A 16,689-nucleotide genomic window follows, 5' to 3' on the forward strand; every position below is an offset into this window, starting at 1 on the left:
GCCCGACCGCCGCTGGCGCCAGGTACAAATGCTGCGGTGGCAGATTGCACATGCACGCTGCCACAGTGCATGCATTGCATGTGTTGGTAATTTGCAGCGCTGAGACAAACTGAGTGAGGTAATTGCTGAGAGGGTAAAAAACAGTCGGTCTTACACGGCAGAGCTACTGCAGTACTCTCTGAAGAACACCACCATGGTATACTGTAGGTGTGTACATCTACACATAATTTAGGAAGCAAAAACATCATTCGAAAAAAGATAATACCGTTTTCTGTAATAGTAAAGAGGGAAAAAGTATGAAATTTCAAGGTCGGAAAGATGTCCTCTCCAGGGATTTAGGTCCTCTCAAGCTCTGTGGGGGGCAACACAGCCCTTCAGCCATAAACCTACGGATTGTGCACTCCAGTTGGCCTTAGTGCACAAGAACACGACTAACTGAAGAGACAAAGACTCCCTTGGTTCAATCCTAGAAGAATACGACAAACTGAAGAGACAAAGACTGCCTTGGTTCAATCCTAGGCCATTGAAAGTCGGTTCTACCGACCAATTAGAGAGCAGTTCTGGGAGATTTCTCACATCCATACAGTCCAATGCTTGTCCTGGTTGCACTTTTTCCACTATAATCAGACACGAAGTTTCATAAGTAAACAAAGTATTGTATATGTCATGAAAGTCGGTTTTTTTTTTTTTGTATATTCCCTCTTTCTCAACTTTGTGGAAAATCGAAATGGCATTTTTGTTGGTTATCCTTGTAGACACCCAACAACATTTTCTCGATAGTTTTGAATATTTATATTAATAATTTTTAATTTAATTTATTATTAATTTATTAGTGGAATATAATATTTTAAATATTTTAGGCTTATATTTCATAATTCTTTGGTTATCCTACATGTAATTATCTGATAAAATTACAGGTTGTTGAATAAAAGTGATAACATCAGTTTTCACATTATTAATATGAAAAGACTCATAACTATTGAAATATGCATATTGTTTAGGAATCAAGGTAATCTGCCGTTTTTTATACTTCGTGTTGAAATTAGTACCTGGGGCATGGCATGTTCTCATACTCTCCGAATCATCTACATCAAAAAGGGCAATTTTAGCACTCTGCACCATCTTCGATAAAGTTCTGCGGACGCCCACGTCTACACTTAGCTATAGTGAGCATCGTCATGTCCGGTATGACGACCAGCCATAAATTTTTAATTAACATCTCGAAAAAACAAAATTACATACCTATTCGTTTATTTGTGTGTAGACGGATGTCTGCAGTCATGGTATACATTGAAGTCCCCGAGATAGAGTGCCTTAGGACGCCACTAGAACTCCAGAACACAATGGCGCAACCCACTGATAAAATGGATTTTTCGTTTTATGTATCTGGAGGAGAACAATACTGCAACAATCCGTGCTGAATTGGAGGAAGTGTTTGGCAGCAATGCACAATCATATGACACAGTGGCCCAACACTTCCGCTATGGTCGAACACGTCTGAATAACGAAGAACGAAGTCAGATCATCTGTTCGAAAAGAACCTGGAGGGGAAGACAAGTGGATGCCCTGGTGCTCCAAGATCGGCGTATAACACTCGAGACGATTGTGGAAATAATGAAAATCAGTCACGGACCAGTTTTCAACATCTTGCACACATTTTGAACATGACAGTTATCAACCCGCCAGGTTCCGAGACACTCAAAAAGCCCACCAAACGGACACAGTAGCAGAAACGTTGCAGTCATTTCGACATGAACCCAAATGACTTCTTTAGCTGCTTGATTACCGTTATAGGCGGCTATGTCTTCGAGGCAAAGCAGTGAAGCAAGCATTAGAAACATATGGGATAAACACTGCCGGAAAAGGATAAGACCCAGCCGTCATTGGGAAAAACGATACTGGTGTTTTTTGGGATTGCTATGGTGTGGTGCTAACAGACTCTGCTCATAATGCGCAAACCGAAATCTCCTGACGAGGTTAGGGGATGTTGTCAACACGAAGTGTCGTATGAACTGTCTAAAGAGGTGCTTTTCGCTTCGCAACAATGCCACAACTCATTTTACAGAGGACACACTCACACATGCTGGTTCTTTTCGCTATCAAATTTTACGTGAATGCCACACCTCCCTCCCTCCCTCACGGATTCTCCTGTACTTTATCTTTCCTTGTGTGAAGAACCTATTGCATAGCAAGCGTTTCCGTAATGAGGAAAAGGGTATTTTCGAGACAGATCATTTCGTAAACAGTCAAAATGAAGACGTTTACAACAAAGGTTTCGCCAAGTCTTTCATCACTGGGGAAAATGTGTAGCATTGCAGGGTGAATGTGTGGCGGAGGACTATGGCTATCACCGAGTTCCATGGTCGCAGCTTGTTTTTTCCCCGATCATATTTAAAGCTTTCTGACTTATGAAAATTTTTTTTCGTGTTGCATGCCACAACTACAAATTTATTGAAAGGCAGTTCCACTTTCTACCATGGCAGTATTATGATCAGTTTTTTATTTTCTCAGTGTCGCTGATTTCAACAGTATGTCATTCTAAAGAGCTTACTGATGTGACGTGCATTGTGTGTTACTCATATACTCGTACTTTACGAAGTCAAGTGTGCGGGTGGAAGCAGTGTACATCTGTCATGTTGGTATATAACTGCTGGCTAGTGAACTCGAGCAAGAACAACGTTCCATGCTCGTCGACGATTTAATTAAAACTACTACTGTAATGGCATGTGCAATTAAATAAAAAACTAATGATACTTTCACAGAACGTTTCTACCCTCGTGTTGATTTGAGATGGTCTGATCTACAGGAACAGCTGTTTATTGTCATCCGTCAAGTTTCTAATCCCAGGCTCCTCTCAATCATTACACAGCAAGGTGACATCCGATTTAACCACTATAATTTTCGAACTTCTGAGTTGTTGCGTTGTATTTTGGTATTCTTGATGCGTTGAATCAACTAAACAAATCTTTGTTTACAGTGCGAGCGTTGTCAGGCATAGGTGATACGAAAATGAAAGAAACTAGTATGCTATGCTTTTATTCATTCCATAATGCCATAAGGGATTATTTTTGGGAGGTAACTCATCAAGACAAGGTACAGTTTTCCAGGTCGAAAAAGGTGTAATAAGACCCATTTGTGGCGTTAACTGGGGAACATCCAGTAGAGGAAATTTGTCATTGCAAATATATCTCTTTTTCAAATCAAAAGCTCAGTTCAAGGAATCAGTACAAGAAATAAGAATAATCTTCACAAAGATTTAATATCTCTTTGCTGCAGAAAGGTGTCAGTTGTTCAGGTACACACATTTCCCATAACTTGACAGCAGCCATAAAAAGTTTAACACTAATAACGTTCAGTTTAAAAGGAGCCTAAGGGATTTATTGGTGACCAACTCCTTCTGTTCCACTGACAAATATCTAAGTAGAATAAACTGATGGGAGTGTGTTACTTACTTACTTTACTTTACATTACATGTATCGACCATACGCCTGCTCTATGAGCCTCTTCCACTTCTGCCTGTCTAATGCGCTGTTTGTGCAATTGCTGTTGCTGTTCATCCCAGTTGTGTCCTCCCGAATGTTATCCAACCATCTGATTCTGGGTCTCCCTCTTCCTCTCGTTCCATCTATTGTTCTGCTGAATGCCATTCTAGGTAGTCTATTGTTTGTCATTCTTGCTATATGGCCTGTCCTAGTCAACCTTCTCCTCTTGAGCGAGGATGTTACGGTGTTTGTACAGCCCTCTTAATTCTTCATTTCTTCTTATTCTCGATTCCATGTTATTTTCGTCGTATACAGGTCCAAAAATTTTCCTTAGTACTTTTCATTCGAATGTCAACAGTTTTTCTTCATCTTTATTTCTAAATATTAATGTTTCACATCCATATAACATCACAGGTATAATAGTCGATAATTTTGAAGTTACTGCTAAGTGATCTTTTTCTTAGAATTTTGATGAAACTAAAGTGTCTTGTTTGCTTTTGATAAACGGGCATCTATTTCTATATCTGTTCTGTTCTTAATACTAAAAAGACTTCCTAGGTACTTGAGTGGGTTACTATTAATATCAAATAATGCGAGTATTAGTTCAACCTAAGTTGTGTGCAAATTCACCGCAGCAATGCGTTCATTTTAAATAAGTATTGAAAAATTATTTTTTCTATTTCATGACACATGGATACTGTAGCTTAAGAACTGACATACGCGCCTCAATGTATTCAACAGTAGTATGTTTTGTGGCAAGCTATTTACTACCTTTTAAATGAAAATATGATTAAGATTTTTTGACTTATTCCACACCGATTCAGGACCATCTCAGCTGGTAGGTACACAACATATTTGTTTTTCTTTGTAAATATTTATTGTGTATTGGTGTACTCCGAAATTTTCTAAATCCTGGAGGCTCCCCTAAGTATATATGTATTGGAACGGAAAGTACCAAGTGTCCCAAAAGTCTTTCCATGATTACAAACATTCATAAAGCATAAAATATGACACGTAAAGAAATACTTTTTATCTTTAGCTGCATGTGACATGTTCAAGTTTTTGTATACTTACTGGGTGATCAAAAAGTCAGTATAAATTTGAAAACTTAATAAACCACGGAATACGGAATAGTGTAGATAGAGAGGTAAAAATTGACACACATGCTTGGAATGACATGGGGTTTTATTAGAACAAAAAAAAACAAAGTTCACAAAATGTCCGCGTGAGAGATCTCTTGCGCTCGTCGTTTGGTGATGATCGTGTGCTCAGCCACCACTTTGGTCATGCTTGGCCTCCCAGGTCCACAGACCTCAGTCCATGCAGTTATTGGCTTTGGGGTTACCTGAAGTCGGAAGTGTATCGAGATCGACCGACATCTCTAGGGATGCTGAAAGACAACATCCGACGCCAATGCCTCACCGTAACTCCGGACATGCTTTACAGTGCTGTTCACAACATTATTCCTCGACTACAGCTATTGTTGAGGAATGATGGTGGACATATTGAGCATTTCCTGTAAAGAACATCATTTTTGCTTTGTCTTACTTTGTTATGCTAATTATTGCTATTCTGATCAGATGAAGCGCCATCTGTCGGACATTTTTTGAACGTTTGTATTTTTTTGGTTCTAATAAAACCCCATGTCATTCCAAGCATGTGTGTCAATATGTAGCTCTCTATCTACATTGTTCCGTGATTTATTCAGTTTTCAAATTTATACTGACTTTTTGATCAGCCGGTGCATAGTTACTGATACTTTGTTTGCAACAGAGCGCAGTGACGTAACAACAGCGGAATCGGACACCATTTGCAAACATGTACTCAAACCAGGAGAAAACCCAATACGTCTTCTGGTATCACGAGACACAGCCACCAAAAACAATACAGAAAAAATTCCACGGGGCACACCACAGACAGAAGTGACCGTGCGGTTACAGGCGCTGCAGTCTGGAACCGCAAGACCGCTACGGTCGCAGGTTCGAATCCTGCCTCGGGCATGGATGTTTGTGATGTCCTTAGGTTAGTTAGGTTTAACTAGTTCTAAGTTCTAGGGGACTAATGACCTCAGCAGTTGAGTCCCATAGTGCTCAAAGCCATTTGAACCATACCACAGACAGCCACCGGCTGTTAAAAGCATGAAGATGTGGTATACGAAGTTTAAGGAAACAGGTAGCATCTCTGATTTCCCTAGAACAGACAGGCCTGGACACAATGAGCAGAATGTTCGGACAGTGAGAAACACCTTCGTGAGAAGTCCCAAGAAATCAGTCTGGAATTTTCTCTGTACTGTTTTTGGTTACTGTGTCTCATGATACCAGGGGACAAATTAGCCTCTCATCTGATTTGAGTACATGCTGTTTGCAAATGGTGTCCGATTCCGTTGCTGTTACGTCCCTAGGCCCTGTAACAAAATAACTATAAGTATGTATATACACAAAAACTTAAATACGTCACATGCAATTCAAGATAAAAAGTATTTTTCTACGAATTATATGCTTTCTGAATTTTTGTAACGAGGGAATGACTTTTGGGACACCTGTTACAGCTAACGGGTCTGTGCTCTCTCGTTAAATCTCTCCACCAGTGAGCTCGTGGGAGACGCATTGCAGCAGTAACTGATCCAGTGTCCGTAGTGAACCTAACCAATGTCGAATTACGATAGGTACAAGTAATCGGGGATAGATTACCATAAGGTGTCATATGTTACCTGCATGGCTACCTGCATACGACATTACAAGTTTCGGTTGCTGCAATTGATGACACAGCATTGACTTTGATGACAGCTGAGACTACACTTATTGATGCTGACATTTTGCTGTGTTGTCATATAAACTACTCTTCCTTTAAATATTCATTTAAATGAACCCTTTTTGGAGGCTGATGGGGCATTTCTTTGAGCAATGTACAAACAGGTGGACTAAAGTACTCCTGTTGGTGAAATAAACTACAACATCTTCGTGTTTTACCTCATCAAGAGTTCTCCAGAGGACTTCGTCAGAAAATTCGTCGAAAGGGTCCAGGTTGAAGCGCAGCGTGCCGGCGAACAGCACGGGGTCCTGCGGGATGATGGAGAGGCGAGCTCGCAGGTCCCGCAGGCCGACCTTGGCTGTATCCAGGCCGTCGATCATCAGCTCACCTTCCAGGAACGCCAGCCTGAAGAGCGCCGAGATCAGCGACGACTTCCCGGCCCCCGTGCGTCCCACCACGCCCACCTGCAAGGCATAAAGGGGTTTCTAGGTGTGTGGCAGAGTGAGTGTTGTGCTTCGCAGGAGTTCTTTATGTAATTAGACCACAATACAACGCAGATAGCAGTCGCAAATAGTCGATTTTCATTGCTTCATATGCATCTCGAATCACGACGGGCCATCTTCAGAGCCTGGTTCCAATGAAACTATACAATACCTATGCATTAATGAAAAAAAAATCCCAACACCAAGAAGGAGTTTTGCGAGATAAAAGAAAGTTGTTAGACGTATTTGTACATATAAAACATGACGTCTATCCAGATCTTGTTCCAGACACACAAGTGTGACGCTAGTAGTGCCACTACGAGGAAGCAAATCAGGTTTGCTTTAAATATGTGCTGTAATGGTCGTGAGCTTTAGTTACCTTTGAGGCTGGACGTAATGGGTTGATTTAGCCAAGAACACCTGTAAGACGACGAAGACGCGATTGTCAACTACTCACTGAGTTTGAATGGGGTCGTGTAATAGGGCTACTAGAAGCTGGATGTCCCTTCCGCGATATTTCAGAAAGACTTGGTACGAATACAGTCACTGTACATGGCTGCTCGCAGTGATGGTCACGGGAAGGTACGGTCGCAGGAAGACTGGTCTCTGGACGGCCACATGGCACTGCCAAGAAGGAAGACCACCGCGTTCGGAGTATGGCTCTGGCGCATCGTGCTGCGTCTGCTACAGCAATCTGAGCATCTGTTGGGATCACAGCGGCACAACGAACTGTTACAAATCGGTTACTTCAAGCACAGATCCGAGCCAGACGCTCCGTAGCGTCCATTCCACTACCCCAAAGCATCAGTGTTTGCGACTTCGGTGGTGTCAACGGAGAGCTTATTGGAGGGCGGATTGAAGGTCTGTTGTGTTTTCTGATGAGAGCTGGTTCTGCCTCGGTGCTAGTGATGGCCGTGTGTTGGTTAGAAGGATGCCAGGTGAGCGCCTGCAACCAGCCTGTCTGCAGCCTAGACACACTGGACCTACGGTTTTGGGTGCTCCCTCCCAGGAGCCGTCTCGTTGTCATTCTGGTGCTGTAGTTCATTAACAGTGTTTTCAAACTGGATAATGCTCGCTCACACACTGCTGTTGTAACCCAACATGTTCTACAGAGAGTCGACATATTCTCTTGGCTCCTCGATCATCAGAGGAGCATGTACGGGACATCATCGGACGACAACTCCAGCATCATCCACAGCCGGAAATAACCGTCCCTGCGGTTCAAACTCGCGTCCGGCCATCCCAATTTAGGTTTTCAGTGATTTCCCTAAATCGCTTTAGGCAAATGTCGGGATGGTTCCTTTGAAAGGCCACGGCTGACTTCCTTCCCCATCCTTCCCTAATCTGATGGGACCGCTGACTTCGCTGTTTCATCCCCTCCCCCAAATAAACCAACCAACCGTCTCCGTGTTGACCGATCAAGTGAAGCAGGCGTGGAACTACTTCCACCAAACGGACATATGGTACCGGTACGGCACAATGCATGCACCTTAGGATGCTTGCCCTCAACATTCTGGCGGTTACACTAGTTATTAAGGTGCCTGCATTCCAAATTTACAAAAGCTTTTCTCGCATATACACTAATCTGTGATCCTGCAACGTTAATCGCTTAAATATCGAGAGAAATGTATTCCCGAAAATTAATTAATCTACGTCAGTTATTTCTTGGTGTCCGGGTTTTTTCTATCATTTTACGTAGCTCTTTGTGGCAAAAATTTTGCGGCATCATGTTCGTGCTTTTAAACTAGCTTGTAGTTCTATGTAAATGCTGTGCCACGACGGCTCTCCAAACCGCACCACTGACTTTTTGCATCAATGTTCTTACCAACTGGTCTACGTGGGCACGGCTTAGAGCCTGACCAAAAATATTAGTCCTTATAGCCTTCGAGTGCGTCTCTTCATCTTTCCAAACTGTACAGAGCTGCTTCTTCAAATTTATGGAGCTTGAAAGTAAGACAGACATGGAGTAAAATTTAAGCATTGAAGCCAGCTGGCAGGTGTGCGTATACAGCTCAGCTTTAAGACGATACCGAGGAAACGGGCTGTAGTTCGCATTGTTGTATAGTTTTAATCTATCACATTGCTGTACACACTTCGTTTAAGAGTGAAAGATTCCTTCCACATGACGAAATTTGCTTCAGTTACAACCAAAGTGATTCCATACTAAACAAGTACGGAAATGGAGCAGGCATGAAATGGTTTTAAGAGCGATTGCGACTAGCAGTTGAAGAAGAATGCAGAGAGTTCATAAAGCATTTTATAGAAACGAAAAAGATTTTTTTATCACTGAGAGTAGCGTTAATTTATCACTAAATAGTATGAAACTGTCACAGCTGTAAAAAAAGTTTAATTATAGATGAAGCACTTTATATACTTTTTACTTTTCTTGCTGTGGGTCAAACAGACTAATGACTTACCTTCTCACCGTGTTTAATCCGCAGATTCAAGTCTATTATAACAGGGTCGGTCTGTGGCCCGTATCTCATGTAGATGTGTCGGAACTCTATTTCCCCTTTTGATGGCCAGTCTTTGGGTGTTTTCTGTTCTGAAATAAAAATAAAGGCCGAAGGTATTAGCAAAATGAACTAATAATAAAGTCTCTGTATCCAGAATGAGATTTTCACTCTGCAGCGGAGTGTGCACTGATACGAAACTTCCTGGCAGATCAAAACTGTGTGCCGAACCGAGACTCGAACTAGGGACCTTTTCCTTTCGCGGGCAAGTGCTCTACCATCTGCGTAACCCAAGCACGACTATCGCCTCGTCCTCACAGCTTTACTTCTGTCCGTGCATCGTCTCCTACCTTCCAAACTTCACAGAAGCTGTCCTGCGAACCTTGCACAACTAGCACTACTGGAAGAAAGGATACGGCAGAGACATGGCTTGGCCACAACCTGGAGGATGTTTCCAGAATGAGATTTACACTCTGCATTCCTTTCATCCACGAGTGCTAGTTATGCAAGGTTCGCAGGAGAGCTTGTGTGAAGTTTGGAAGATAGGAGACGAGGCACCGACAGAAGTAAAGCAGTGAGGACAGGGCGTTAGTCTTGCTTTGGTAGCTCAGATGGGTGGCCGAGTGGTTCTAGGTGCTTCAGTCCGGAACCGCGCGACTGCTACGGTCGCAGGTTCGAATCCTGCACCGGCCGCGGTGGCGTAGCGGTTCTAGGCGCTTCAGTCTGAAACCGCGCGACTGCTACGGTCGCAGGTTCGAATCCTGCCTCGGGCATGGATGTGTGTGATGTCCTTAGATTAGTTAGGTTTAAGTAGTTCTAAGTTCTAGGGGACTGATGACCTCAGATGTTAAGTCGGCCGTTCGATACAGGATGTCAAATTAAACACCTTCCACCCCTCTAGCTTCCAATCTTATTTTATTTGGCAATCAGTTTCAGCGTTTTACTACGCTATCTTCGGGCCATCCGTGTCTGTTCTCAATCTGACATGGATGCACTTCCTCTCCCTGCTTTTTCCCATTTGTTTAGTCCATGCCATTGTGTTAAACATTCTTTCACATGAGGGGTTTTATATCATAACCACGGTCGATGGCTTGTGCAAAACTTTGTTTCCTTTTCCGTTTAGGATTAGTCTACTTGAAAAACAGGAGCTAGGTTTCCCATGTATGGTGGTAGACTAACGTACGACAGACTGGGGGAATAAAAATGGGGTTCTACTTTACATTTATGTTTGCCTGTATATTAAAATACATCAACATAGTTTCCTGGTTATGACTCAGCACTGAGTCTCGGTCCGGCACACAGTTTTAACTGCCAGGAAGTTTCATATCAGCGCACACTCCGTTGCAGAGTGAAAATTTCATTCTTGAAACTAGTAAAGAAACCAGGCAAAAACAAAGGAGCTGGTATGTACCAGTCAGAATATTAGGACTACAAATCAGTGAATCTGGGAAAAAAAGACAAATTTCAAAACTAGATGTCATGGAGCTGGAAATATGAAAATAGTCGTTTCTCCTTTCCTGATCAACTAATAAAGCGTGGTTGTGAACCTTCTAACAAAGAACATGGTATGAAAATTGTTGGGATGAACAATCACAGCAGAAAGCTTATAACATTACGGGAAAACTTTCACACGCTAAGAGCCCTTGAAGTGAGCAACAAAGTAATAAATGACTAAATCCATATAATAAACAAATCATTGATCATGTTAGCCATTAAAACAATAACAAACAAAGATGTAGAACATAGCTAGACTAAATAATAACTCAGTATCACCAAAGACACGCACACACACACAACAAATAAAAGATTGTCAAACTCTATGCAAACAGCACAACACACTCAGAAGACGAAGGAAAAAGACAGAGCGACAGATGGGAACACTACTGTAAGCTACAACAAAGAGAAACATTGTGAACATTGAAAGTGAGATGTTAAATCGAACTGTGTTCGGAAAACGCCACACCTCGTGACTATCCGTAAAACATCTATGATCTGAGCACCTTCGAATGAGACAGACTGTGTGTGTGTGTGTGTGTGTGTGTGTGTGTGTGTGTGTGCGCGCGTTCGTTTAGGGACGTGGGTAGGTGACACCTTCAGGGAAAAACCTCCATGCATTTGTTCGTGAAAATGTGACGGCGCTGCTCTGTAGACATGTGACTCCTTAGATGTGCTTCTATCATCACCCCTAAGGCTGGTTGTCGCAGTCTTTCATTCCTATTGCTATTCTCTTCATTTCAGCATAACTGCTACATATGTCATCATCTACGATCTGCCTTTTATATCAATACTAGTGAACCTGTCGATACTTCACAATAGCTAAATATGTATGGGAATTGGATAGACATTCTAATCTCATTCTCCCCTCTCTCGTTGTCAATCTCCCTTTCTTCCTCCTTGACCTTGAATCTTGTTTATTGCTGCTGACAGCGAATCCTTGACTCGGAACTGAAGTCACATAAAATGAGTGGGCAAAATGGTTAGGTTTATTGGTATACAAGTTATGAGAGGCCTCTCTGGCTGCTGGTTCTATGAGGATAGTAGCTTTAATGACAAGATTTCGGTTGCTTTTAACCTGTAAATGGGTAGGATTACGAACTTTCGTACGATTCAGATTCCATCGTACTATTATAGGCTAATACTAAACCGTTAAGCCGTGAACACAACTTCCCTGTTTCCTGTTAAAACTGACTGTGAAGAAGAAACAAAACAGTACATAGCTGTTTACGTAATTTGTGTTTAAAATTACGAAAGAATATATATGGGAGAAAATTTTATCTACTGGTTTAAATGCCTTGCTATTGTAGTTAAGCCGGCCGTTGTGGCCGAGCGGTTCTAGGAGCATCAGTCTGGAACAGTGCGACCGCTACGTTCGCAGGTTCGAATCCTGCCTCGGATATGGATGTGTGTGATGTCCTTAGGTTGGTTAGGTTTAAGTAGTTTTAGGTTCTAGGGGACTGATGACCTCAGATGTTAAGTCCCATAGTGCTCAGAGCCATTTGAACCATTATTGTAGTTAGAACTGACTATGAGAAAACAAAACCGCACATTTTCTCAGCGCTGCATACCACCCCATTTTCCTTTTCTCAGTCAGTTTTAATAGAAAACATATACATAGTGACTTAACATATAGCCTATGTCCACCTGAGTTTTATTAGAGTATCGTTAAAGAAATTCACGTAAATCAGGCAAGATCTTTTCGAGATTATTGTTGATAATGTTTCCTATAGATGTTCCAGTATTGTGACCTTCCAGGGGGGGTTTCTGAAATTTGGACATATTAAATCGTTATTTCAACACTATTACATCCACGCCGTTGTTCCTGGATCATGCTAAACGTAGTTTGTAAATAGACGTGGGAACTGCTAACCGTGGTATACTGTACAATCAAATTTGCAACACTAAAGTAAATTTCGAACATGAAAATCAGCTGTTACAGCACATTTACATCGTAAATAAAATGTCAAATTAAATGCATCAGTTCTTAACTGCAAAAATAGGCACACTTGGTTTTATTTTATCGATCACATTGTCATCTACCACGAATGGTAAACGATGGTTGGAGTAATTCGTACGTGTTTTTTGGCGTAGTCAGAATACGCAATAGAAATAAGGGGGGGGGGGGGGGGGGGGGTAGGAGTTCCCATTTGAAAATACAAAGTTGACCCCACCCACGCCGGAGGGGTGGTCGATAGGTGGTGGCCAGTCGTAGCACAGACACGTGTCCTCCACCCAGAACATTTTTTTCGTGCGATTGGTGGTTTCCAAGATATTTAGTTGTCTCAAGTTAAAAAAAAAAGAAAAAAGATATTCTGTACGTACCATATACATCTAAAAAAATTGTAGCTGTGTCCAAGCGAACGTTCGTTAGAGTAGGCCTACCGTTTAAAAATTTGAAATAAATCGACCATGAACTTTTCTGGATGTTTCGTTAATAACCTTAACCAACAACTTCTCGTTGTATGGTAATATAGATAGAGGTGTACCCCTCTGGTTCTTCTCTTGCATCAACTACTCGTGTCGTAGTATAAGGTGGCCAAAACAGAACCTGGCCTGTGTGGCTTACACAGGCATGACCTTGTAAATGAAAAGGAGAAATACACATCATTAAAGTAAAAAATAAATAAAATTTAAAAAAATGCTGACAACCGTATTTCGATGCATCAATCAGGTGCTGCCACATGTTTGCGTTTCTCCTGCATGCCCTGTCATTACGTCTGAGTGAGAGATAGAGAGTACCAAACGTATTTAGTGACTAGTTGAATTCAACGCAAAATGGAGCACACGATAAGACAGCGCATGTTCATTGTCTATTGTTATGTGAAGCACAGTTCGTGGATAACGTATACGGAAAAGAAGAGTTTAAGATTGGAATTGTTTTGGCAAAGCCTCCAGCAAAGTCTATTCTGCAAAACTTGGAGCCAAATTGTCACGAAACTGGCTCTTTAGCAAATAAAACCTGCAACGGTCCGAAAATAATTCGAACACTAGAAAACGTTGCTCCCGTGTTGTTGTAAATACATTCTGGGCGAGTTTGGTTTTGCCCACCCTGTATGTGCCCAACCATTCTGTTTCTTCAGTTCATTATGTACTCTATCCGGTACTTCTTGTAGTGGACTTGTTGCAAGAAGTCTTCACTCCTTATTCGATCAATCCACCTAACCTTCAACCCTCTCCTGTAACCCCGCTTTTCAGAGCTCCCAACAGTGTTATTTATATCTTCCCCATTGTCCCTACTTCACTCCCATGGTGAATTGGGCACCAAATATAGCGATTCATTGTTTTTTCTTTCTGCTCTAAGGCGTCATATCTTTGGACGCTAGGAGCTGTCTGTAAAAAGATCTTTTCTCTGGTGTGACCATTTTCTTTTGTGGCTTTCTTGCACCTTACTTCTTTATCTACTCCATTTCCGAGAAGGTAGAAATGTTCCACCTCTTCAGTAGTCTCTCATCCAAGTATAACTCAAGCATATCCACGTGCTGCAATACACCAGTATCATAGTCTATAATATTATTTTTGTTCGTGTGCGTATTATAGTAATCAGCTAGTACGCATTCCATTGTATGTAGCTTCCAAATCCGAATCTGTTCTCTTTTGGCCAGTACTGCTATGTCATCAACGAACTGTATCTTTCCGATTTTCTGTTCGTTGCGAACCGCACCCATGAGCGTGTTCAGTAAAGTGCGTGATCATCAAACTGCGCCATAGTCTTGGATTAAATACCTAGACTCTTCGCAGCGTCTCAAGGAATTGGGGCATGTAACACAATTGGTGTTCTGTCAGTATGGTGGGGACGTTAAGCTTGACGACCCTTTAGTACTACTTGAGAAGAGTAGCACCAAGTTTCACCCTCTCCCTTCTACTGCCATCATACAGTGCAAGCGTTACACTACACTGTTCGCAAATCTGCTACAATCACCCATACTCTAAAGACACACTTAGGATGCAACTCTCACACACAGTGTAGAGGAAGGATATCGTGTGGCCGGCCGGGGTGGCCGAGCGGTTCTAGGCGCTACAGTCTGGAACCGCGCGATTGCTACGGTCGCAGGCTCGAATCCTGCCTCGGTCATGGGTGTTTGTGATGTCCTTAGGTTAGTTAGGTTTAAGTAGTTGTAAGTTCTAGGGGACCGATGACCTCAGAAGTTAAGTCCCATAGTGCTCAGAGCCATTTTTTGATATCGTGTGTGGTGGAAGAAACCACTTACTGATTATTTTAGAAAGGGAAGCAGTATGTGCCTGTTCTGTTATTAAGTGAATTTTTTCACCACAAAAATTACAATGATTGACACATTTCAGAGTTTGGTAGGAAGAGCTATAATTTTATAAAAAGCAACCGATGGAATAGTGTGTGGAATTGTTGACAGAGACCAAATCTGACACACAAGTCGACATGTTACAGAAGTACGTCAGATCGAGTTCGACTATCAGACAGTGCTACACGAGAATCAAGATACAGAAGTACCATGAAGAGGAAGAGTTCTGGGTGTACGAGCACGAGTGATGCACATGCGGACTGGGTGCAACCTGCGTTTATCGAGAACCCAACCAAATCAATCCGTCTAGCGTCTCAACAGTTTCAGCGACCACCAATCAGGTTGCTCAGGGTGCTACACAAGAGACTGAAGCTTCATGCTTGCTAGATGCAGCTGCTGCATGGCCCTCAACCTGATGACTGGCCAAAGCGCGAAGCAATTGCAGCTGAGATTCTGAGATGCATCGATGATGACCCAGAATATTTGAAACAGGTGGTGTTCATGATTAACCGGACACGCTGAAACAGTTTTCATTTCCCCAGGTCAAAGAACTGCAACCTGAAATCATGCGGCAGCAGTATGGTGACCCTACTCACTGGGCCTCTATAGCTAGGAAGGCTTTGGACGACACATTTCCAGGTCACTGTATTGGCTCAGAAGGAACCAATTCCTGGCTCCCAAGGTCTCCAGACATATTCCCATTAAATATTTTCATTTTAGGCATTGTAAAGTATGTTGTTTACCAGAGGACGGTGCGAGACCTGCAGGATCTACGAGTTCGCATGAGAGCAGTAGCGGCACACGTTAATGAGGACATGCTAGAGTGGGCATGGAAAGAAGCAGGATATGGCTTAAATATATTACATGCAGTTAAATGGCTACTAAAGCTCTTTACGTGCGTGTGAACATTATGCTGCAAACTGCACCTTTCTACCTAACCCCATTTCGGAAATATACATGATCAAAGTTATAATGATCGTTCTTGAATGCTCTATATTTTGGCAACAAAATGTATTCTCAATTAAAATGTTCTTTAATCAGCTGGTGTTGTTACAGCTGTCACTTTAAAATAACACAAAAGGGACACTCGGGTTGTGCTGTATAAATACATTTAATCAGAGTCCAAATGGAAAATGTTCTCCTTTCTAAAATGTTTCAGGATTGCAGACACAAGTAAACAGAAAATGACTTTATTTATTAAGGAGGTTGAACCTACAACTCAGAAACTCTCATATGACTTTTACTCCTTTCTTTCTGTATGTAGAAAACAGCTCCCACATCGATATGGTCTTTTAGTTCCCCCATTGCCTCATCAGTACACAAATAAAATGCCAGTCCTGACAGTGAGCAACTATGCTCTGCACTTATCCCGACTATGGCCACATGTGTGACTTTTCCAGTCAGCTTGCTATTGGCGTAGATTATATCGCACTGCCGAAGAAAATATATTTTATTCCTGTCCACATTATCAAAAGCTGTCTCTAAATCAGCTGCTAAGTAGCTTGATAATTAAATGAAATTACTGCTAAAAGAACATTTAGTCTAACAAAACTTGCATATAATACAAAGAAAAAGTGAATAAACAAGCAAGAATAAAACTTTTGGGAAAACTAATAAGGAGAATAAATCAATCCTAGTGACAGACATAACAAAACACAAATATTTCAAGAAAATAAAACAGATAGATGAGTATAAAAAAAGAAGGCGCTCTAAGGAAGCAATGTGAAAGCCCACCCTATTTATTTAATCAAATGTTTGAGTGGATCGA

At 41.8% G+C, this 16,689-nt stretch overlaps 1 protein-coding gene across 1 annotated transcript in view; it reads right to left on the bottom strand.

Moving 5' to 3' along the window:
- LOC124594828 (ATP-binding cassette sub-family C member 4-like) overlaps positions 1-16,689 on the bottom strand; it is a 163,273-nt gene that overhangs the window by 16,591 nt on the left and 129,993 nt on the right. The window contains exons 20-21 of the mRNA XM_047133275.1: positions 9,133-9,260; positions 6,452-6,697 (exon numbers count right to left, since the gene is read on the bottom strand). Coding sequence (XP_046989231.1) covers positions 6,452-6,697; positions 9,133-9,260 — 374 coding nt within the window. The remainder of the gene's footprint in view (positions 1-6,451; positions 6,698-9,132; positions 9,261-16,689) is intronic.

The sequence above is a fragment of the Schistocerca americana genome, chromosome 2, assembly GCF_021461395.2.
Source record: "Schistocerca americana isolate TAMUIC-IGC-003095 chromosome 2, iqSchAmer2.1, whole genome shotgun sequence".
NCBI lineage: Eukaryota > Metazoa > Arthropoda > Insecta > Orthoptera > Acrididae > Schistocerca > Schistocerca americana.